Genomic DNA, 23,824 nt, shown 5'->3' with positions numbered 1-23,824 from the left:
GTGTTGAGACTTAAGATTCAGTTGAGAGGTCATAATATTAAATTTAAAAATTACCAAGAGGAACCTATGAATAGAGATATATCAAATAATGCTGAAGCTTCCCCTGGGTGGCTACACAAAGCCCCAGAGTTTGCAGGGCTTGAAAATCAACCGAGCACATGTATTTTTAAAGAACTCCATGGAGATTTTGAACATCTTTACCTGTTTTCACGTATGGTTATTTCCATAGCCTCTGTCAGGAAAAAAGGAAAGATATTTATAGTTATCAGAGCAAGGATTTATACTGAAATATCTATATGCTTTTTATTTGAAGGATAGAGAATTCTGGAATAGACATTATTGGAGAGAGAGGGAAGATAGATCTTTCTCGGTAGATGTCTTTAGGAATAGAAGATGCACCTTATAATTTAGGAGTTCATCTTGGAGATGAAGAGACTGATTAAAATTTTAATAAGCTATTATCCATTCTGGGAAAATTAGTCTCCGAATCTGTTAATATGATTGTGACCAAAATGGCCAGAAGCAGCAAGAGTCAGAAAAAAGAGTGTCCCCCAAAAGGTTTTTTTTTAAACTCAGATTAGACTTGCCCAAGTGAAAATATAGGTTAGTTATTCCCCTGGTAACTTAAGTGGGAAAAAAACATAACGGAATCGGGGTAAAATTTTTTCTCTTCCTATCACAGCTCCCTCCTGGTAAGTGTTGCAAGCCTGGGTGAATTTAGTATTCCTCCTTTATTTTCATTTTTAATAAAGGGAGATTGTGTTTGAGTGTGAAATGTGTATTTTACTATGGTTCTAAACAGTTTTAAAATTTCAAAGTAAAATAGCGAGGTAAAAGATATTTATTGACACTGACCAAAACATACACAAATACTTCTGAAGAACAAACTGAAAACATTTCCTGGTTTATTTTCTCACACAGAGACCCATATTACCCTGAAAGCAAGACGTGCCGGTTTTCCTTTGTGGAAAAGCACATTCAGGCAGCAAGCTTCCCCGAGAGAGCAGTTTTTGTCCTTCAGTAACTGCTGGGCAGCGATCCTTCCAGTGAGTAGTGGTCTTTGGTGCTCCCGGGACCAGAAGGAGGCAGGGCCAGCTGAGAGAAGCAAGGGCTACTAAAGTCTTACTTCAGTAGCAAAGTGTCGCTACTAAAGTTTACCTCGAACCGACTTGCTGGGGCCCTGCCTCTGGGCTGTGTGAAAGATGCTGCTGAACTATGACTTCAAAGCCCACAAGCATTAGGACCACGAAGATGCATCTGAACAGTCTCTGGCCCAGGTCCCAAGAGTCCAGATTGTGTCCACAGCAGAGTGGCCACCCGGTAAGGACAGGGGTCCAAATAGGGTACCTCGGTTGCTTGGTGACTGTTCACCACCAGGAGTGACCCCTTTGATGTCCCAAAGACTAGCCAAGAAAAGAAAAGTCCTTTCCCACATCCTCCTCGCCTTTGAGGGCTCTGAGGTCACTCCTCCTAATCAGCTGCTGTGATTGTGAAAATCTGCCAATTATACACTCTTTCCATCCAAAGTGCTTCACCTAGATCGTAAAAGGCATTTCAAAAAACAAATGATCCCGTAGAAAATACAATATGGAATTTTACTCTAGGGTCATAACAACTTTGAACATATTTCTGCTTCTCTAAGTTAATTTCTCCTCCAGAAGTCTGGAATTAGGTGTGATAAGTTAATGATGATACAAACAGAGTTGTTTTCAATAATTTAATTATTAGACTCATGCCCCAAAATAAACTTGCACGAAATATTAAACATTACTCCTAAAGCAATTTGGACACAGTCACACACACGTCAGGAAAGGAAAAAAAAATTCTCCCCAAAATGCCAGTATTTTGTTTCATTTGGAAAAATAACAACACAATTAGAGGTAAACAATAGTTTCTTCTGCTCCATCTCCAGTTTCCCCATCTTGTCTGGTTACTCTCTGTAGATTTAGCTTTGCTTCTGCTATGAACGTTTGCAGCTGAGGGCCATGCGGATTTGAGTCCAGGGGAGGCGGGTATGCAGTCTGAGAAAGGTCCAAATCTGCAACAGACAGCACAGGTCACAGGAGAGTCAGCTTGAGACCTACAAGTCAGGTGAAACCATGAATCAGAGTTCAGAGCCCTCGAAGATTGGGAAATGCTGTGGCCATAGAGCTAGCCACGGAGAGATGACAGGAGTCCGGTGAGAAAGGAATGAAATGGATATCTAATGATTTAATCAAAATCACTAAAATGGTTGGTTGGGTGTACAAACATCTCCTGTGGCTAAAAATAACCTTTACAAAATACTCCCAGCAAAACCGTCAACCAAAAACTTGTTACCATTTGTGGGCTGTTCAAACACTGCACCTGCTGAGAAGGGGGTGCCCAGTTATTTTAAAAAATGGGTTCAACCTCTTAGAAATACAGTTATCTACTCCGGCTACGTGCAATAAGCCATATTTGCATCTGTACAGCATCTTCCCTCAGAGTAACTCAAAGTCCAGAACTGATCGGGAAGACTCAAATAACTGTACCTGGGACTTTCCTGATATGGGGGGAGGGGAGGGGAGAAAGGAGATGAAGGATGGAGACCCTCCAGCCTCACCATTATGCAAATCTGTTAACACCACACAAATCACTTAGCAAAAGGAGCCAGGTTCCTGGGGAAAATCGTCCTGGTAACAACTCTGACTGGGTTTGTTATTTTTCTGGTTACCTAACAACAGCAGGGCACAGCCTATTTTCCCTTTTCTGATAAAACCCTCTAATACATGGTTTAAAGGAAAGGCAAAGGGGGGTTTTGATTTGAAAAAAAAGCAAGGCTGTTGCTGCAAACCATATTCTCTGCATTGCTCCACTGACCACCCTCCCGGAAGCCTGGCTATGTGGGAAAATTACAAATAACCAGCTTCAGTTGGAGCAAAAAGCAGTCTACATGGAAACCCAGGTGGGGAAGATGCAGAGCCCTGAGGCCCACCTGTTCTTTTTTCAGTCATTAACAAGAGGTCATTCTAATCCTTGCCACATTTTATTCAAAGCCTCTATTATTTAGATGGATACACGTAACTGCCAGCACTGTGGTGACAAAAATGCTTGTCATTTTTACGCTCCTGACAAGGATCTTTGGTTATTAGCGGAGACAGGAAGCAAGGCCTGGCTGGAATGAAGAGCAAAATGTCCTGACAAGGCTCCACCTTCAGGGATGCGCTTCCTTTGCTACACCCCCTTTCATCACGTCTTCCAATAGGAGGCAGAGCCAGTGGGAGAGGGGCAGTCAGGGCCGCAGGAAGTAGACACAGGTCACCTGGAGGAGCTGACCTGTGCCTCCAAAGCCAGCCCAGGAGGACCCTGGGGGGAGAGGAGGGGAGGAGAGAGGTGGGGAGGAGAAGGGAGGGGCGAAAATGGAAGGGAGGGGAGGAGAGAGATGGGGAGGGGCGAAAATGGAAGGGAGGGGAGGAGAGGGAAGGGGGAAGGGGAAGGGAGGGGTTGGGGAAAGGAGGTGAGGCTGCACTCCACAGCTCTGCTCAAAGGTTTAGGCCACCCCTCACTCTAGGTATCAATGGGGCACAAAGAAAAAATCCATTTACATTGGGGTGACTTGATTCTGTTGATCCTAATCCCGTACCTCAAATACTGGGCTCTCACTCACTACTGAAAATGCCTCTGGATCCACCATGTGTATGGTGCCTTCTCTGAGCACAGCAGCTGTTCCAGGCCTTTGACAGTCATCATCTCCTTAAGCCTCAAAATATTGTAACGCACAATTTACAGATTGGGAAACTGAAGCTCACGCTAAATTCTTGCCCATCGTGCAGCTAGGAAGTAATCCAGATTTGAACTCAGAAGATCATTCCCACTTGCTCATCTGCTCAAGATTCTCATGGTCCCCATTTCTCGTTGTGCTGGAAATGACTTGACCATCTTTGCAGAATTAAGACACCCTGGATGTGTAATGCTTAACCTCCCTAAGTACCAAATTTTGAACAGTCCCTTACCAAAAAAGGAAAGAAAAAGACATTCTGAGCTCCTCCAAACCGACACAGTAATTACTATAAAATTAGGAACCTCCCTCATTCAATCAGGTAAACACAAAAAAACCCAGGCAATGATTTCACTATCAGGGCAATACAGATCAACCTAGAATGTTCTCTGTCCTTCGCCTGTCTGTGGTCACCACACATTTTCACACTTTTAACTCCTTTTCCTAGCCATGGAAATAAAACCATTTCACCTCTAAAAATAAACGTTCCCAGTTAAACTACTGATGTTTAATATTATACAACCTAAAAAACAAAAACACACCTCAGAACTTCCATCTAGCACAGGCTGACAGACTGGAGAACAGTTCACCTAAGCCACCAGCCACAGCGCTGCCTCCTAGCCCACAGAAGGTCCAGCCAGGGTGCAAGAGGCACTACAGGGAGAATGAACAATCATCCATTGAAAGAGGCAGTTGGGAGGTGATTGCTGACAAATGTGACAAAGCGGGCAGAAGGGAAGTCCTTAATCCATGTAAGTTTCCTTCCTCTGGGGTATGAAACATGCAGCAAAGAATCCAAAATACTGGTGATTCTAGGCATCTGGGAAGTCCCCTTCATGGTTTCAAGAAAAGACTTGTTCAAAAAGAGCCAAAGAACCAAATACATTTCAGAAAGAATTCTTTTATCTTAAATTGTAGGCTCCAGTTCAGGAAGATAGAGAACCAAGAGTAAACATGGGGGGAGATTTTTCATTTGTGTGTGAGTATAAGGCGGATAGAGAGAGAGATTTAATCAGAACTTTTTCAAATAAGAATAAAAATCCAGGAGAAAAACATCTCCTGGACCCTAAAGTGAATGAATGGCCCACGTTGTAATCCCATATGTATTCATGTTGAGCTTGTGTGTCACCTGGAGGGGAACTCAATTTCCTTCTCCACGTTCCTTCTTGGTTTCTACCTGAACTACTTAGGCAAGGTCAGACAGTCTGTCTTTGAAATTAGAAACCGTCCTGTGATTTCTGATTTTATTCCTCCATTTCAACCCTGAAAGAACTCCAGCACAGCAATTGTATATTTCTCAAGGTCAGCCACCTTTTTCCACACGCTCTGCCCTAGAGAGTAGGATCGTCATATAGAACCCTAAACTGAAAAAACATTTGTTAAAATAAACCCTCGTTGATTCAGAAAGCAGAATTCTTGGGGAGTAGAATTAATCATCCAATTTTATTTGTGATCAAAATGCCTATAAATTACTGGAAATAAAAATAGAATACCTCTTTTTTTGTGGAGAAAAGAACCCTCTTGTACTGTTGGTGGGAATGTAAATTGATACAGCCACTATGGAGAACAGTATGGAGGTTCCTTAAAAAACTAAAAATAGAATTACCGTATGACCCAGCAATCCCACTACTGGGTATATATCCAGAGAAAACCATAATTCAAAAAGACACATGCACCCCAATGTTCATTGCAGCACTATTTACAATAGCAATGTCATGGAAGCAACTAAATGCCCATCGACAGACGAATGGATAAAGAAGATATGGTACATACATACAATGGAATATTACTCAGCCATAAAAAGGAACGAAATTGGGTCATTTGTTGAGACGTGGATGGATCTAGAGACTGTCATACAGAGTGAAGTAAGTCAGAAAGAGAAAAACAAATATCGTATATTAACGCATATATGTGGATCCTAGAAAAATGGTACAGATGAACCGGTTTGCAGGGCAGAAATTGAGACACAGATGTAGCGAACAAACATATGGACACCAAGGGGGGAAAGTGGTGGGGGGGTGGGGGGGGTGTGATGAATTGGGCGATTGGGATTGATATATATACACTAATATGTATAAAATGGATAACTAATAAGAACCTGCTGTATAAAAAAAAATTCAAAAATTCAAAAAAATAGAATACCTCATTTTTTAATAAGCAAAGAAATATTAACACAATCATAATTTGGTCAGATAAAAAACCAAATGCTCTTATGATGAAACAAAACTTCAAACTACAAAGAACCTTTTGATCTACTGTCTCAACACAACTGTCCCTCTTAGTTGACATAAAAGAAATAATTTGCTCCTTCCCATACCTCTGGAAACTCAACAGAGTGAGCATTATTAACCTTAAAATAAGGACAAATAGGCTAAATCACATCAAAGCCTAGCTAAACCAAGTGGAGAAGTAGAATCTTGGTGCAAGGATTTTTTTTCCTATTTAGCTGAACTTTTCTTCACAGCCTAAAACTTCTTCCTTCACAAGAAATTTCCTCAGTCTCACTGTAGGGTCTAAGTCAGTCTTCTCATGAAGTTTCTAAAAATGATTAAGTATACACATTTTGGCTGGTACTATCCCCTTTGTCTTATGGGCAGGGGGCGGAAAACACCCAGGCCATGGGCTGTATGATGTGCTGATACCCAGAGACAGTTCCCCAAATCCCCCTATTTTTAGCCCTTCATTGCAGCCTTGAAGGGCTAAAAATGCATTTGTTGACATTTGCATTTATCATTTTCACACTTTGCTCACCTGCTATTGGAATTTCAAACTATGAAGGAAGAGAATGTGGGATCTGGGTGACATACAACCATAGGTATCGGCACCTGAAAAGCTGACACGAGCGGGAAGAAAAATTGGCCTTCCCTGCATCAGCTCACCATCATTATTATTCTTTTGAGCCAACTGGATAATTGGTTATTTGCAAGACTACACTGTAAAGTCAAGGTGTAAAGTGCAACCATGTGTCACACTGAAAATGAATGAAGTGCCTCCCAAGCTGAGAAGTGAATGAAATCTTTTAAACCACAAGGTAAATGTAACCTTGGGCGAGTCACTTCCGCTCTCTGGGCTTCAGTTCATGAAGGATTGAACTGAAATCATCATTCAGGCCTCTTAAACTTCTTATACTGTAGGAGAATGTTTACACCTGTGTTTTGGCTCAGTAATGCACCAAATACTATTCTAGAAGTGCAACAAATGAATGCATTTTTCAACTGCTTTCTGCTCAAGGAATACAAATTTATTACCTTAAGTTGCATTTAAAATAATGTTTTTAGGGTAATTTCCGGACATATGCCCCACCCTTCTACTTTCAGTCTTTCCCTACAACACGTATTTGAGTTGAGCCCACACAGCCCTCAGAGCACAGGATTTGGAAAGATACCTAATGAGTGGAAGATAAGGTCCACGGTCAAAATCTACACTTGATCTTCCCTTCTATGAACAGCAAACCTAACAGTAGTTTGTCATAAAGAAAGCGGTTGTCTATTGTTTTAAAATATTTAATTCATGTAGTCTTTGCCTTTTTCTGGATTTTCTGAATAGAAAAGCATTTTAAATCCTAATAATTTTTAAAGAAAAGCTTTGTTTCAATTTAAAAGCACCAGGATAACTTCCATCATAAACATTAACTGTCCAGGTCTGAATTTAACTCCACATTACCCAATGGCCAGGCAGACAGCAGGCCAGTGCTACAAAAGCACGTTGAGTCAATGTTCGGATCATTGATGACGCGTGTCAGCCCTCTCCATGTCTTATCCCAATCCATTCTCCCCAAGAAGACTCACAAAACAGAGCTTCATGTCTCTGGGTCTTGGCTCTGTTCTTGGTTATTTTAATGAAGTGTTCCGACTCATACTCTGTACTACCGTATCCCTCGTGCAAGTTCCTATAATCAAAATTCACACTTTCCTAGAATAACACCACCTCAAAAAAAATTGTCGTTCATATTCCAAGTCTGCAAAATAAGTTGTAGTCCCCCATTTAATGATCGATTCATGCTTATACTGTGAAACATTTACAAAATGGTTTCCTGATGGCATTACTGGCAATCACTACTTTTTTCTCAGGAGCATTAATGCACAGCATTTTCCTTCTAATGGAAAACACTTATTGTACAAAACTCAAGGTGTCCTCAGAGCTAAGGAAGGTTGGTCTCCCTCACTGCTTTTGCTCAACTGCATTTCCCATAGTGAGCCACAAACAGCATGTGAACATCTGGCATAAAAACCAATCTGGATATCTGAAGCCAACGATCTCAATGAGTGTTAGGATTCCCTTCATTACTCCTCACGTACCAATCCTGCACCTGAAATAAAATAACCGAAGTGTACTCTGGGGTTGTATACGTGTAAATGTGTAATGTAAGAAAGCAAGCTCATAATTTTTTTAAGTTGTGACTGTTAGAGTTGGACTTTATTTTCTTACCAGTAATTAACATATTTGGAATAATCTATGTTGGTTATGTAGGTAACACCGATAGGAAACACAGCAATTGAAGCAATCAATACAATGAGGTTACAATTATGTTAACACAAGACGCATTATGATATGTCAATTGTCTCTGTGTGAACTTTGATTTGCTCTCACACTCTCTCACCCAGAAGGGTGCCCGTGTTACTGCGTCATGACCTTAACATCAGCAAGTCCCACAGGAGAATGGGGCAAGTGCCTCCACCTTCCCCTCTTCTTTGAGATGCATTTCAAAGTGTGTTTCTCTAATCAGGATTCTAATAGGTATTAATGATAAAAGAACACAGTGATCAAGTAAGTTGATGAAACTCCGGGTTAATCAAGTTTCTTTATTGACAAATTCCTCAGAACTTTAATAGGCTCACCTGTATTATTAATCTCTGAGAGGGAAAAACTGTATGTGGCAGGTCCCAAACTCGGGGAGCTTTTTCTCATAGTGTACTTTTCAGTGTTGTGTTCTATGTAATATGCTTTGGGGAATAGTGCACTAGAGAATAATAAATCTATTATAGACTAAGAAAGAAAGAGACAATAAATGACCAAGATGCCAGAATAAATCAGGGGTGGGAAGCTGGAAATAGGTGAGGTTTTCCAAATTCAGAGACTCTTAACCCTGTATATAACATCTATAGCAGACTCGGGCAATCATCATCAATGGCTGCTAAAAGCATTAGGAGAAGAGCTGATGGGGAACTTTATAATGGATGGACAACATCCGAACCCACGGGTCAATCTTAATATCACAAAGAGAGAAACGGACACCTCAAGTCTCCTGATGGGATGCAAGAGGAAATATACAACATCTACAATATAGGAAACAGACAACTCCATCTATGAAGATTTTTTCATGTCAAAAAATAAAGCCTGCATCTAGTCAAATATCAAACGTCTATTCCCAACTACCAGTTTACAGGAAATATAGAGACAGAAGACTACGTTAAGCGACACCACAGGGAAGCAATCAGCAAAATCCAGAATGTAGAAAATTTTTCAGAAACTATATTTTTTTCAGAAAAAAAAAATGTCTTTTCACCAAATAAGCAACCCAGTCTTTTCAACAAGTTGTAAGATTTCTTTTAAAGGCAACGGAACTTTAGATTAAAAGACTTGTGAGATACACAAACCAAATGCAATACATGAAATTATTTGGATCCCAATTCAAACAAACCAAGGGAAAAAAATTGAGACAATCAGAGAAATTCAAGTACTGAGAGTATGATTTTAAGTAAAAACTGTTAAATTTTTTAAGGTGTAATAACGATACCGTGGGGACTTCCCGGGCAGTCCAGTGGTTAAGACCTTGCCTTCCATTGCAGGGGGTGTGGGTTTGATCCCTGGTCGGGGAGCGAAGATTCCACATGCCTCATGGCCAAAAAAACCAAAACATAAAACAGTAGCAATGTTGTAGCAAATTCAATAAAGACTTTAAAAATGGTCCACATTAAAAAAAAAAAAAAATGATACTGTGGTGATGCTTAAAAAAAGAGAAAGAGTCCATATCTTTTAGAGAAAGATACTGAACTATTGAATATTTTGGGATGAAATGATAGGATATCCTGGATTTGCTTTAAGATAACCTAACATGAGAGGACAAGAGAAAAGGGCATCGATGAAACAGGATTGGCTGTGTCGGTAATCGTTAATTCATTAAATGATTCTTATTTTGTACATGTTCCATGGTAAGTTTTTTTAAAGTCCATACTCTTTCATATACTTAGACTATAAAATTATAAAGGGCTCTCTGTTATTCCAATAGCATAGCTTCTACATGTCTGATATAAACAGAATACTGTGGCAATAAATTAGATGTCTCTTCTGGATGTGAAATATGTATAGATCAGTTTTAATACAACTGTATGACAAGTCATTGGCAAGTGCTGTGTAGGGGATTATATCTATTTAGAAAGATACACAATAATGTTATAAGTAATAATCCTAGTTATTACTTTAAAATGTATATCTCAGAAATAACTAATTTTCTTGTCAACTGCATTATTATGAGCTTTCATCAAATCTTTAACTGTGGTCATTTTTAAGTCTTTTGTCATTTACAGACAGTTCTGGGTGTACTCTGATGCTTTGGCAAATATGTTCCTATAAAAGGGTTTCATCTTCAAGAAATTCATGGAAAAGACTCTGACAAGTATAGGTTTCTGGTAACTGACTGTACTGCTGAACTGAATGAATAAGCATTTTCAGAACTCTAATGAAAAACTGATGAACTCATAAAAGTGCTAACAAAAGATCAAGATAAAAAAAAATTAATTACATGGGACTGAGTGAACTGATGAGGATGAGTATAATTTTTGTGACTTTCTGTCTGAATTAAAAAAAAAAAAAATCCCACAAGGGAAAAAAAAAAAAAAAGAAAGATACACAATTTCTATTAACCTATTCCAGAAAATAGATGAGGTTCATTTGAGTTTATAGCTCCCCATAAAAATGATACAGATTCAGGTATGGTCCTTGCTCTTGCCTGGAAAATCTAACATCTCCTCAGTGAAATATAATTCAGAAAAGATCTCATTTTATACCCTGAGTCCATTTGTCCATAGCAGTGAATTGATAATGTTCTTTTAGAATTTGGATTCCTATACTTTAGTCTTCTGAGTTTACTTAAAACTAAAAAGTAACATTTTTTAAGAAATAGGAACTAAAAGATGTACATCTAGTCCAACAATATCTGAGTAAATTTCAGTTCCTAACAATAGTAGGTGTCAATATATAATGTCAAATGAATGAATGAATTAGTGAATACCTTATTCAAAAATTCTACCTACTGTAATTAGAGTTGTGGGAATCACCAATTTGGAATTCTTATGTTTAGAAAGTACCTTACAATTTCATTTATTCTAATCCTTGTCTTCTCAGTAGGAATGAAGCTGAAAATGTAGTCAAGATAGAACTGCATAATAGGGCTTCTCTCTTTAAGCCACTAACATTATTTGACCTCGAGTCAAGCATTCAATTCAAACCTCACACCAATCCACAATGGTAGGTACACTATGGAATATGAAAAGGAGAGCTTAAAACAAACCTAACTTGAAAATGGAACACAACTCAGGAACACAAGAAGCTGAAGAAAACATCCAAAAACCATAATTAACATCTTCAAAAAAAATTTTAAAGCTATTTCGGCCACCAAACAAGATTCCATAAAATAGGAACTATAAGAGAACAAGGAAAAATCTCTTCGAAATTAAATATATGCTGGCTGAATTTTTTAAAAAATCAATGGAAAAGTAGGAGGTTAAGGATGAGAACATCTCCCAGGAAGTAGAACAAAAACATGAAGAAATGGAAATAAACAGAAAAAACAAAACAGAAAAATCAGAGGCTCCAAGAGGTCCAATTTATAACTGGAAACAGTTCCAGTAAGATAAAACTGAAGAGAAGCAATTTTTTAAGGAAGAAAATATCACAGATTCGAAGGAAATATATTTCTTGATTGAAAGAGTCTAATGAATAACCAGTAAAAATGATTTTAACAAAAGACCAGACTAAGGCATATTATAAAATTCATCCAAGAATTAATAAAGTGATAATTCTAGAGGCTTCCTAAAGCACAAACAGGTTACAAACAAAGAACTAGGAATCAGAATGGCATCAGACTTTTTAACAGCAATGCTGAGAAGTGGAAGAATCAAATCCTTCAGAATTCTGAAGGAAAATAATTTTTTTCTTTATACATAAGTACTCATTTAGTTTTTGTTTTTTTGTTTTTTGTTTTTATTATTAATTAATTAATTTACTTATTTTTGGCTGTGTTGGGTCTTCGTGTCTGTGCGAGGGCTTTCTCTAGTTGCGGCAAGCAGGGGCCGCTCTTCATCGCGGTGAGCGGGCCTCTCACTATCGTGGCCTCTCTTGTTGCGGAGCACAGGCTCCAGACGCGCAGGCTCAGTAGCTGTGGCTCACGGGGCCAGTTGCTCCACGGCATGTGGGATCTTCCCAGACCAGGGCTCGAACCCGTGTCCCCTGCATTGGCAGGCAGATTCTCAACCACTGTGCCACCAGGGAAGCCCAGGAAAATAATTTTGGTATAGAATTCTAAGCCCAGATGTATTATAAAAACCAAGTATAAAAGTAGCAAAAATAAATAAATGAAATGAAAACAACATTTCAACTGATTTGGAAAAAAAAAATCCTTTCATTATTAGACCTTTTCTTAGGAAGATTTAGAGATATGCTCCATCAAATAAAGGAATATGCCATAAAAGAGAAAGATTGGGATTGAGGACAATAGGATCCAACACAGGAGAGATATGAAGAGATGTCCCAGGTGACAGCTACACTGCTGGCCGGGAGAGCAACAAGGGCATATTAGAGTAAGAGGACAGAGGATTCTGGAAGGGAAATTTCCAGGAAGGAAGATGAAGCTGATAGATTTTAGAATGTGTTGAGTGTGTGTAAAATAACATTGATCAGTTATTGAGAGAAGTATAGGAACTCCGGAGGAAAATATAGGAGGTAAAAAAAAGTGAGCAAATGAAAAAATAAGGCAGATGGTCAAAGTCTCAGTAGGATAGAACAGTCAATGACATTATTCTTAGTAGCTTCTGTTCATACACAGTTGATTTTTCTCCATCTTAAAAGGGCTCAGCTCTCACAAATGTCCTTTTCTAATCTTAAATGTCTACATATAACTATAAATATGATTTTTCGGAAAACTACTTCTCAAAGTACGAAATATATTGAGCCCACTCAAAAAGAATGAACGTGTCTGTATAATTAAGATTGGAGACTTCTGAAGTTCTAATATCTGCTGTTAGAAAAAAACCTTTATAAACAGGCACTTCAGAGAGGAAGAAACCTAAAAAGCTAATAAATATTAAAAAGGAACTAAATCTCACTGGTAATTAGGGAAGTACAAATTGAAAGAAAGGGGTTACCCATTCCATACCCATAATATCGGCAAATATTGAGAAGCCTAACAATGCTAAGTGTTGGGGAGAATCTGGAGAAACTCGACCTCTCGTACGTTGCTGCTGAGAGTTATACTATACAATTTTAGAGAGAAATCAGTAATACCCAGCGAAACCAAAGACATCCCTACTACTTCTAGGTGTTCATAATCTACATAAACTCTCACTCAGGTGCACAAGGAGATGTGCATAAAAGGGTGTTTACTGAGAAGCGTTTGTAATAAAAAAATATTGGAAACATCCTAATTGCTCATTAGTAAGTTAATGAATATGCTGGTGTTTATTCACATAATGGAAGAGCATACAGCAGTTTAAAATTAACTATTTGTGCTACATGTACAAATACGCACGTTGAGTGAAAAAAATAAGTTGCAACTAGACATATACACACACATATACATGGAGCAGGGGAGAAAGGGAAGGAGGGCAGGCTCTTTTATACTATCACTACGTATATATGTATCCATAAACAATATATCATTTTTTTTGTTTTCCACTACATTTATATGTATCCATAAACGATAAACAATATGTCATATTTTTGTTTTGTTAAAACAAAACAAAAAATATATGTTTATTGAAACATATATATGTTTATGGCATAAAAACATACTGTGGAAATGATATACACCAATTACAGGATATTGGATAACTCTGAATAGGAAAAAAGAAGAAGATAAGGGGAAGGGATTTCATATCTAACATTTCTTTCAAAAAAAAAAAAAGGGCAAAGAGATGTCTGAAGCAAATATGGTATAAAGTTAACATCTGTTAAATGCATGCCTGATACAGATTTTCTATACTTTTCTGTAAGTTTGAAATTTTCATAATTAAAACTTTTATGTTAAAAAATGCATGAAAATACACAGCAACCAATTGCAATGTGTGGTCTTTATTTGCATACTGAGTCCAAAAAACAAGCTGGAAAAAGGACACATGCACTACATTTATAAAACAATTGGGAAAAAAAAAAAAAAAAACAATTGGAAACTTGAACCCTGACTGTATGTTGATATTATGGAAGTTTTGATAATTTTTCCTAGGTGTGATAATAGTTTAAAAAAGAGAGCCTTATCTTTCAGAGATACATACTGAAATGTTATGTATCAGTAAATGTTTACAGATGATTTTTAGAATTTGCTTCAAAATAGCACAGGGTGTGTGTTGTTGCTGGGCATGGGGGATTGGTGGGTAGGAATCTAGATAAAACACCACTGGCCATAATTTCCTAATTTTTTGAAGCTGGGTGATGGTACATGAGCGGTTATTATACTCCTCTGCTTAATTTTGTACGTTTCAAATTGTGCATACATTCAGGTAATCAGGGAGTATGTCAAGCTCAAATTTTAAATCAAAACAAATTAAGATGTTCCTCACCATGATAAACAAATTACCATGTTCCTCAGAGTCCCTGTTAAGAAGCAGGGACAGCTTTTTAAGATTGCGCTGAATTAAACAATATGTAGGTCTCCAGCTACAAGGACGGGGCAGTATTTTCATGGCATTGAATTCCTCTTAAGGCTGTAGAGACCAGGGACTGCTAAGTACCATGGCAATAAAACTGGAAACTGCCTTCTGCATGACCCTACCCACACTGAAAGAGTTATGCCTCTCATTTTGCTGAAAGAAGAACTGAATTCATTTCTCTGCCAGGTGAATAATGCAGGAAATCAACCTAGGAATTTTAATGCTGCATTTACTTCTTACTGGTTCAGTAGAGGGAAAAGCAGATGTTAAAACTCTTAAGCATACCAGATCCAGTGTTTTTCTTTAAACCAGAAGAAGGCAAGCAATTAGATCAAACACACCCAAGCTAATTAGTTCTACCTACTTCTTAATAATTATGTTATTACCAGACTTTTTAAAAAAGGCACCCAATTCTTTAAAGGTATATAAATGAGTGTTTTTTTCTCTTGATCAACTACAAAATTATGAGATGTCAAAGAACTTACATGCCTTTTTCTGTTCTGAGAAATTGGTATTTACAGTTTTCAGAGCAACATAAAATTTTTTCTTCTTAAAAACGAGAAACACTTTGTAATTCTCATCTGTTTGAAATAACATTTGCTGAGAAACCAAACCCTGCAATATCTTTTCCAACTGCAGCTTTGAATTTATGTCACTCAAAAATGATTAAAATTTTAAAAGTACAACATAATATATAGAAAATGTTTTGTTCAATGTAAATTTTCACACTCAGCATTCTTTTCATATTTATGTTTGTAATCAGAGCAAAGATGACTATATTACCTTTCTGGAAATTAAACTTAAATACTTTTAGAAATTGTACCATTAGAGAAGTAGGCAGTTTGCAGAACAGAGGCAAAATTAGGACTTTATTAAAACAGGAATCAAATGAGAACATATATACTAAGATTAATTACTTTACTCCTTGGAGCCATCTCTTCCTACAGGAGATGATTTTACATTGTCTTATGCATACAAATGTCATGTGGAGCTACTCTAGATGTTAATATTTGTGCTTCCTGACTTGTGACCTATGACTAACACTGGAGCCTAAGAAACGAATTTCCCTTTAATTATCTACCAGGTGACACAAATTCCCACATTTGCACTACATCCTCCTCCTTTTAGACAGATCTCTTTCTTCTGTAAACAACTCTTTTTAAGAAGGAGCCATAGCATTACCATACAATTTAACTTCTCTTTAGTGGAATCAGCCACCAAGAGCAAAGAGCAAGTAGCCTCAGCGACTTAGTGACCAATGGCCCCAGCGCCTTCCAGACCAATAAGGGCCACTGAGCACACTGCCCTCTGATAGCCTGTTACCTCACGGAGTAGGAAGATGCAGACACAGACAACTATAGAAGAGGCTAATGAACACTGTCCACAGGCGGACAGCACTTCAGAGATCTTCCAAAGAGAGCACTTTTAGATGTGGTAGCCAGGACAGGCTTCAGAGCGAAGACAGAACTGGAATTGAGTCTGGCTGACCAGAATGTCAACAGGAAGAGGTGGCCTCGGGTGGAGGTATTTTAGGTAGAGCTCACCCCTACTGCAAAGGGGAGGAAATGCTGGATGCCATAAGAAAAGAGAGCTGTTGGGTCTGGTGGAACTATGAGTTTGTGCAGATAAATCAAAGGGGTGGGGATGTGTTGGAAGAGTAGGTTGTGGAGGGTTTTGAATGGGAATGCTGGGAGTTTTAACTTTAGGAGGTAAGTTTTGCAGCTGCTGGTGATCAGGACCGTTCTATGGTCCCGTGTCTATCTACATACTTGGCTTCACCTGCACATGTAGGTCCAGGGCAGGGTCAGAAGGGAGCAGTTATTCCCCATTTTTCATCTGCTTGGAATAAGCCCACATTTAGCCAGTCAAGTTTCCATCCCTCTGATGGACAAAGCATTATTTATTTTTTCAGTTAGTAGAGGGTGTGTCAGAAGGAAAACTGTTTTGAGCTTCTTGTCCATTCACTCTTCAATCAACACTGAGTGCCTAGTATGTGCCCTGCACTGGGTCGGACACCAGGGAAACCGAGTTGAACAAGACTTTGTCTCAGCACCCAGGAAGCTTATAGCCCATACAATCACTTCAAAAACTGTTCCAGTTTCTTAAAAGCTAAATAGGCACCAATTCTAGGATGAATTCTACTCCTAGGTATTTAGCCAAGAAAAATGAAAACGTAATTCACAAAAAGCCTTGTACAGACTATTTATAGCAGTTTTATTTATAAGAGCCAAAAACTAGAAATAAGCCAGGTATCCATCCACAGAAGACTGGATAATTGTGATAAATTCATCTAAGCAAGATTCCTTAGTAATAAAAGGGAACCAATTACAGATTCATGCAACAGTATGGATGCATCTCAAAAACAGTATGTTGAGCGAAAAAACCCTGGACACATAAAGGTACATAGTATTTGATTCCATGTCATTCTAGAATAAGCAAAATTAACCTGTGGTTGATGGAAAACAGATGAGTAGCTGCTTCTGGGAGTGAAGGTTGGTTGGTAAGAGGTATAAGGGAGCTTTCTAGAGTGATGGCAGTATTCTGTGCCTTGAAATTCTTTCCCCAAAAATGATTGAATAATAGAGTTAATATCTGAGCATTCAATGTATGTAAATATCTCAAACAAACAATATATAGCAACTTAAAGAGTCCAGAGGGAAAACAAGTGACAAAATATGGTGGAAAGTAACACAAGGATTTATTGGACACTATAGAATCACAAGGAAAGCTCCTAACCTAGATTGGGAGGGTCTGGATAGGCATTTGGAGGAAAGTGACCCTGGAGCTGGGGTCTTGAAAGACGAACAAGAGTTTACCAGGTTGAGAATAAAGGGTGGAGGAAAGGATATTCCTGAAAGAGGAAATAGATGTACAAAAGGGGCAGGGGTGGCTGGCCTTTCACATAAGTGGAAGAACTTCCTATGGCTGGACCACAGGGAGAGAAAGGACAGAGCAGCATGAGATGAGGCTGAGAGATCAGAGGTCAGATCAGGCCTCCAGGCCCAAGCACATAACCTCCTGCGCTTCATCAGCAGTGACTAATTTCAGCACACGGTGCATTTGAATAAGCCCAAGGAAGGTGACCCAAAAAAGCCCTAAGAGGACTGGACACAAATCCTTATCCACAGGCCCAAATGCTGGCCTAGGGGCTAAACAAAACTCTATCTAAAATTCACTGTGTTGTATTTGGTATTCAGAAGACAACCCACGTGGTAAATCATGTCGGCACATGTCATTTGGATTTCAATTGTTCCTACAGGAGAAAGGATGTATTCGAAGGGTGTGCCATGCACAATGAGTTTATTTCAACACCCACTTACATCACTGTTTTTTTTCCTAGTATATTTTAAGGAATAGTAGCCCTGCAAGGTTCTGGGCTGGAGAAGAGGATGCTGTGGTTAAATAGGTTTGGGAAGTGCCACTTTTGGAGAGTCACAGTACACATGAGCACAATGAAAGTTTTGAAGAAGTTGTGTAGTCGCCAAACCACCATTTCCCAGTACCATCTGATTATGGGAACTTTCTATCATGTACGGTGGAATGTTTTTTGAGAAGTGTCTATTTAGATAATACTCCAATGAGACATAACATGTCCTTCAGGTCCCCAGAGCAACTATTTTGGAAGCGGCCCAGTGGATGAAGCAACTAAATGTTCTTCCTAATGCTCTGCTCCTTTTTTAACACAAGGTATAACAGTAACAGTGACAATAACAATGTCTACTAAGTGCTTCCAAAGTTCTCAGAATTGTACATTTTGTCTTATAAAACCCTCATACCACCTACAAAGTAGATACTATCAGAAGTCCAATTTTACAGATGAGGAAACTGACATACACCAAGTTTAAACACTTGCTAAAGTTTTCACAGGTGGTAAATCTGAACCCAGGCCTTCTATCTTCACCACTATGCCACTCAGGCACCTCTATTGTTCAATATTCATCAAGTTTATTCCTTCATGCATTCATTTGTTAATCTATTCATTGATTCATTCATTCAAATCCCTCATGTAAAAGTGAAGTACCAGAAAATACACCTAAAGTTCATTACATTGGAAAAAGCATCGTTTTAGTCTACGTTTGCTGAAACTTGGTTTAGGAGGTAGGAGAAGATGGATTCTTTATCTTTTCATCTTTGAATGACAGGGAAATATCACATCACCTACCTAAAAGGCAGCTAAACACACCCTCCCCCTTGCAGTACTGCTGCATTCTCCTTTCAAGGGGGATGGGATTCTAGTCCGCAGTCCTTGGGGACACATCAGTGTGTGACTGTACTTCCTCACACTGGAGCCCAAATGCAAAATAGGGCCTCATGTCTATGCTGACTAATAGACCATCACATTTTGGCCCAAACATTCCTTTTGTTTTCTCCTTCCAAGCTATGTGCCAGTGAAAAGCAGTTTGCACATGCAAAACTTCGCGGGTGTATTTCAGAGCTCACGCTGAACAGAAGCATCAAGCGTCTAAAAATACAGGATGAGCTCTACTTTGTGTATAATCTATCATGCCAATCTGGATACATTAACAAGTAATCAAAAATAGGTTAACTATTTTTGGTAGTAATAAATTCATCAAGAGTCAGAAGTTTAATCTACTCATTGGAAGTAACGCAGCTTTAAAAGCCTTTAGTTTCTTAAAAGGTTCCATTTTAATCAGATGGAATGTATATTAAGAATTATACGTTCCATATTCTTGTTATATAATAACATCCCCAAAACAGAGCCATATGGAAACAAGTCAAGAAAACACAACCTACATTTATCCAAGAGTTCAGGCTTATGTAATTTTAAGAATATTTAATAGCTCCATATTTACTACACTAAAATAAGAAGAAAAAAAAATCCAGCATAGCTAAACAGTTAACTGCAAGGGTGCCTCTGAAATAACAAGAATACAAGCCTAAGATCCTAAACACAGATTCTAGAAGCTTTTGGCAGAGCCAAGTATGTGAAGTCTCTTTCTCCTTGACTCCTAATATCTCACCATCCCATCTTCTGCCATCTGCCTCTAGCAAATGTCAGTGGATTCCCAGGATGGAAACATGTTTCCTTTCTGATTCATTCCTAAAAGACTCCCCAAAATATGGCCTACTGCAATTGAGCATGATTGCCCTGAATTCACGGGAAATAACCAAAGCCATAGTCTTCTTTCAGCCATCCAGAAGAATCAAGAATCCCTCCCATCTAAAGGACTGGTGTCTAAATTGAACACTTACAGACTCCTATACTGACAGCCCAAACCATCTTTGAGAAATAGGAACTTCAAAATTCAGAATCTACAAGAAAGTACTGAGGCTTCTGAGGACATGTTAGAAAACGGAGCATTAAAATCACCTCCTGATTTGGGGTTTTGCACGGAGAGGGCTCTGAGCACGCAATTCCTGTTTTTTGTTGCTGGCGGATTTATGAGACTCTTAGAACGCAAGGTCCTTATTGCAATGTTATAACATTCTGTGTGATTAGTTGATTGCAAATCACTGCACAGTGTGCCAAGATCGCTGGTAGGAAGCAGGTCGTTAAATAAAATTAAAACTCTGTCAATGTTTTGCTTGTAAATGCTTCTTCCAAAGCTTTACGGCAGCATCAGTCCTTACAAAATGACCTCAATTCACCTGAGAAGCAGAGTCTCCTGTATTTTTGGCGGATGATCCAAATATTCTATATCTAATCCAAACATCCAGCATGTTATGTTTTAGGAAGAAAAGCCTGTAGTGTAATGAAATTTGCACAAAGAGAGCTATGGAAAAGAGTCGCCATGAAAATAATTAAATTCTGCACAGTCGTACTGTGAAATTGTTCAGCAAAAGGCTCAGAGTCCTATCCTGCAGAACTGGGAACCTCTGTAAGACCACATTTTTCCTTAGGTAAACCTTCAAACCAAGCATTAACACTTCAAATTAAATTGAATTAATATCTTACCTAGAAAGAGAATGGATACCCTGGCCCATTCTCCAAGCAAACTCCACAGTGATTTATCATGGCAAATTAGCATCTCCACAAATCAAAACCCAGGTGCTGGCTTATTTATTATCTGGCTCGAAGTCTGAGCAGAAAAACAGGACAAGACATCGCCCCCTCAGCCAGCTGTTTCTGGGAACTGACCAGCTGAGGACACATAGGTGCCTTTCAGTCAGTCTGTCTCGGGTAGAGCAAAGGGATATATTTCTTAAGATGCCACCACATTTAATTTTAAGATTGCTATGATAAATATATGATCTTTCAGGCAATACTTTAAGGCTGACAAGTAGAAGGTGGTGCCAGGGAAATTGGTTCACATTCTAAGAGTGTACTTAACGAAACAAATACTAATTGTTTTGCCTGGGGAGATACATTGGACTGTTAAATAGGATTTAGCAGAAGAAAAAGGGTTTAAGAAAGTGTTTCACTGATGTTGAGCTAGCTGCCCATGTTTAATTTACTGGTGTTCAAGCTACTTTATGGTTAAAAAAGAAATACCCCAGTGAACAGATAGGCTGACTAATTGTTGTTCATATAACAATTAAATGCTAAATTGTTTATGTGCCATCTTCCTAAAATGACAGCAATGAATTCATTTCTACTTGTTTAGAATAAATTAAGGCATTTTATGGAGAATATGTTTTAACTGTTTGAGCTTTCATTTGCTACACATGGCCATGTGGGGTTATATGTACAATATTCTAAAGGGAAAAATAACTCACATAAGAAGATGCTCTCTAGAGTTGAACAAAGAGTACCTGTATCAAACTGATAAATGAGACTATACATCTGAAGACAAATTTATTTCAACATTAATGAGGAAGAAAAGTTGGCAATTGTTAAAGTCTGCTACCTAGAATCCAGAAAGGTATTCATGGCAAGCAATTTTATAGTTACCCTGACATTTCAGGAATGCCACCTCACATACACCCATCTTACAAAAGTTTTCAAACTCACTCAATCCGGGCAGCTAGCCTGAAGCACTTGCCTAGTCCACATGTATTAATCCCCATCACACCCCACACGTCGACTGGCTTTCCTCAACCTGTTTCAATGCCTCAGTCAAGTCAAGCTATGTGACTCAAGCTCATAGTTGCTTTCATTTCTGCTAAAGATTGTGGACCTTGACTCCTTCATTCATGTCGCAAATTTTTATCAAATGTTCATTAGATGCCAAACACTGTGCACTGTGCTTTGTTAATGGTGATAGAGCAATGAACAAAGGAGATACGTGGAGCGCCCCACTCTCTTGAAGCTTATTCTACAGTGGGACAGGCAGACCTTACATAAATTATTACACATGTCATTAATTCAAATTATGAGAAGTGCTAACAAGGGGTGCTTCCTGGTGATTCTGAGCCTTGATCTTTATCAGTCTATCCAGGACTAACAAGGACAAATAAATTCAGGATAACTGAACTCAAAAAGAGATTAAGGTCATAAACCAGAACACAATTTTTAAATTTAAAGTGAGAAATGGTTTAAACCCAAATACTCCTGTTGGGTGTTCTCAACATTTTCTTTCTGGTAGGAAAGCCTATTTGGGGAACTCAAGTATTATTAGAAGTTTTCCTGGGGATATATTGATATAATGCGACCATTTATGTAATGCAACCCATGAGGGTTGGATGTTCTGTAGATATGGAAGTTCTACATCCCAAGTTGAGATGTTCAGTCTTGTTGCCAAAATATCTCTTACATTTGGTTCTGAAAACATGGTTGACTGATGTAACTTCTTCCTCTTTAGAGAGGAACAAAGGGAAGCAAAATGCTGTGACTTTTTCCCTAAGACAGTTCTGGTGATATACTAACAAACACTTCCTCTTAGACCAATATGGAAAAGTAGTTAACCCTTTATATTCTCATATATTTCCATTCTGAGTAAAAAAATTCCCCAATTTACATATTTTTTAAAAAATCACCTTTGAAACTATTGGCCGCCTACTGACATTTAGGAGACACTTTCATTTCTATCAGCAGGCCACCTCTGAATCACAATTACAATGAATTCTTTCCACCAGGCAGGGATGAAGCTGAAGTTCACCGGATCCCAGAACATGCTTGGCAATTTTCTTTTTTAAAGTTCTGCTAACACTTCCCTCTCTTTTGTACAGATGAGGAAGTAAGGCTTAGGAATCACGCAGCAGCCGTAGGAGCCTGAGTTAGCATTTGAACTGAGGTTCTCTAACATCAAGCCCAGCACTCCAGGCTGGCAGTGCAGGGGAAGATAGCAGGACGGCTGCTTCAGAATCACTTAAAGAAAATGTCAGATACACAGATTTGCAGGCCCAGCCAAGTCCTACCAAATCAGCATCTCTGCACAGAGGAATTCATATTTCTATTGCCTTCTCCCAGAAACCATGGTACACAGCCAGCTACAGTAACCACGGTTCTAGCAGCCAATCCCACCCATGGCATCTCACTTCTCATGAGCCACACAGTTAGAGGGTGGCCCTCCGTAACACCATCACAGGATTTGGGGAGCTGGAGTTGGGGGGAAAAGTCTCTCTGGGTTTTAATACACCGGCCTTAACTCCATCCAGTACACTCAACTCCATTTTTCTAAATTCAGCTTTTCACAGAGGCTGAATGAATAAAACGTGAAAAAGAAAAGTTGTCTTCTTTGAAAAACAGAGACAGCAACCACCATCTCACAGGATGTTGTAAAGGGCAAATGAGACCATGAATTCGAATGTGTTTTTGAATGGCATGAAGTGCCATATAATATTACATTAACTCACCCAAACGTGAATTAATTGGGATGGAATTTCCAAGCCAAGAGGAATATAAACTCCTCAATTTAAGTGAAAAAGAAAATACAAGTTAGACCATCTATTTTTACAAATAAAGTTTTACTGGAACACAGCTAATCTCATTCTTTTTTTTTTTTAACATCTTGATTGGAGTATAATTGCTTTACAGTGGTGTGTTAGTTTCTTAATGTACTGTCTACGGCTGATTTAGAGCTATAACGGCAGAGTTGACTATATGCGACAAAGACCGACGGCCTGAAAAGACTCAAGTATTCACTGTGTGGTCCTTTAAGGAGAAGTCTGCCACACCCTCTGAACCCGATGGTCATATTTTTCTTAGGCAAACATAAAACATCAGTCCTTAGCTGAACACCCCACATTTTAGGCAAGTCCTAAAAATTGAATTTTCACAGTTGGATGGACATGGGGGTGAGAGAGGAGACGGTCCCCAGATTCTGATGTGTGGAAGGCGTGATGTTTTCTTTGCCCATTTTGGATCATTGTCCCAGGAGTC

The 23,824-nt window shown here is 38.7% G+C and overlaps 1 protein-coding gene across 1 annotated transcript in view; it reads right to left on the bottom strand.

Annotated features, from left to right (window-relative positions):
• Positions 1-873: 873 nt before the first annotated feature.
• The window catches only part of ARHGEF28 (Rho guanine nucleotide exchange factor 28), a 316,101-nt gene continuing 293,150 nt past the window's right edge, over positions 874-23,824 (bottom strand). Inside the window, 1 exon segment of the mRNA XM_059916571.1 lies at positions 874-2,038. Coding sequence (XP_059772554.1) covers positions 1,875-2,038 — 164 coding nt within the window. The 3' untranslated portion in view covers positions 874-1,874.

This window comes from Balaenoptera ricei, chromosome 3 (assembly GCF_028023285.1).
Source record: "Balaenoptera ricei isolate mBalRic1 chromosome 3, mBalRic1.hap2, whole genome shotgun sequence".
In the NCBI taxonomy this organism is placed as follows: Eukaryota; Metazoa; Chordata; class Mammalia; order Artiodactyla; family Balaenopteridae; genus Balaenoptera; species Balaenoptera ricei.
The sequence above is the reverse complement of the archived record's forward strand: the minus strand, read 5'-3'. Positions and strand labels throughout refer to the sequence as shown.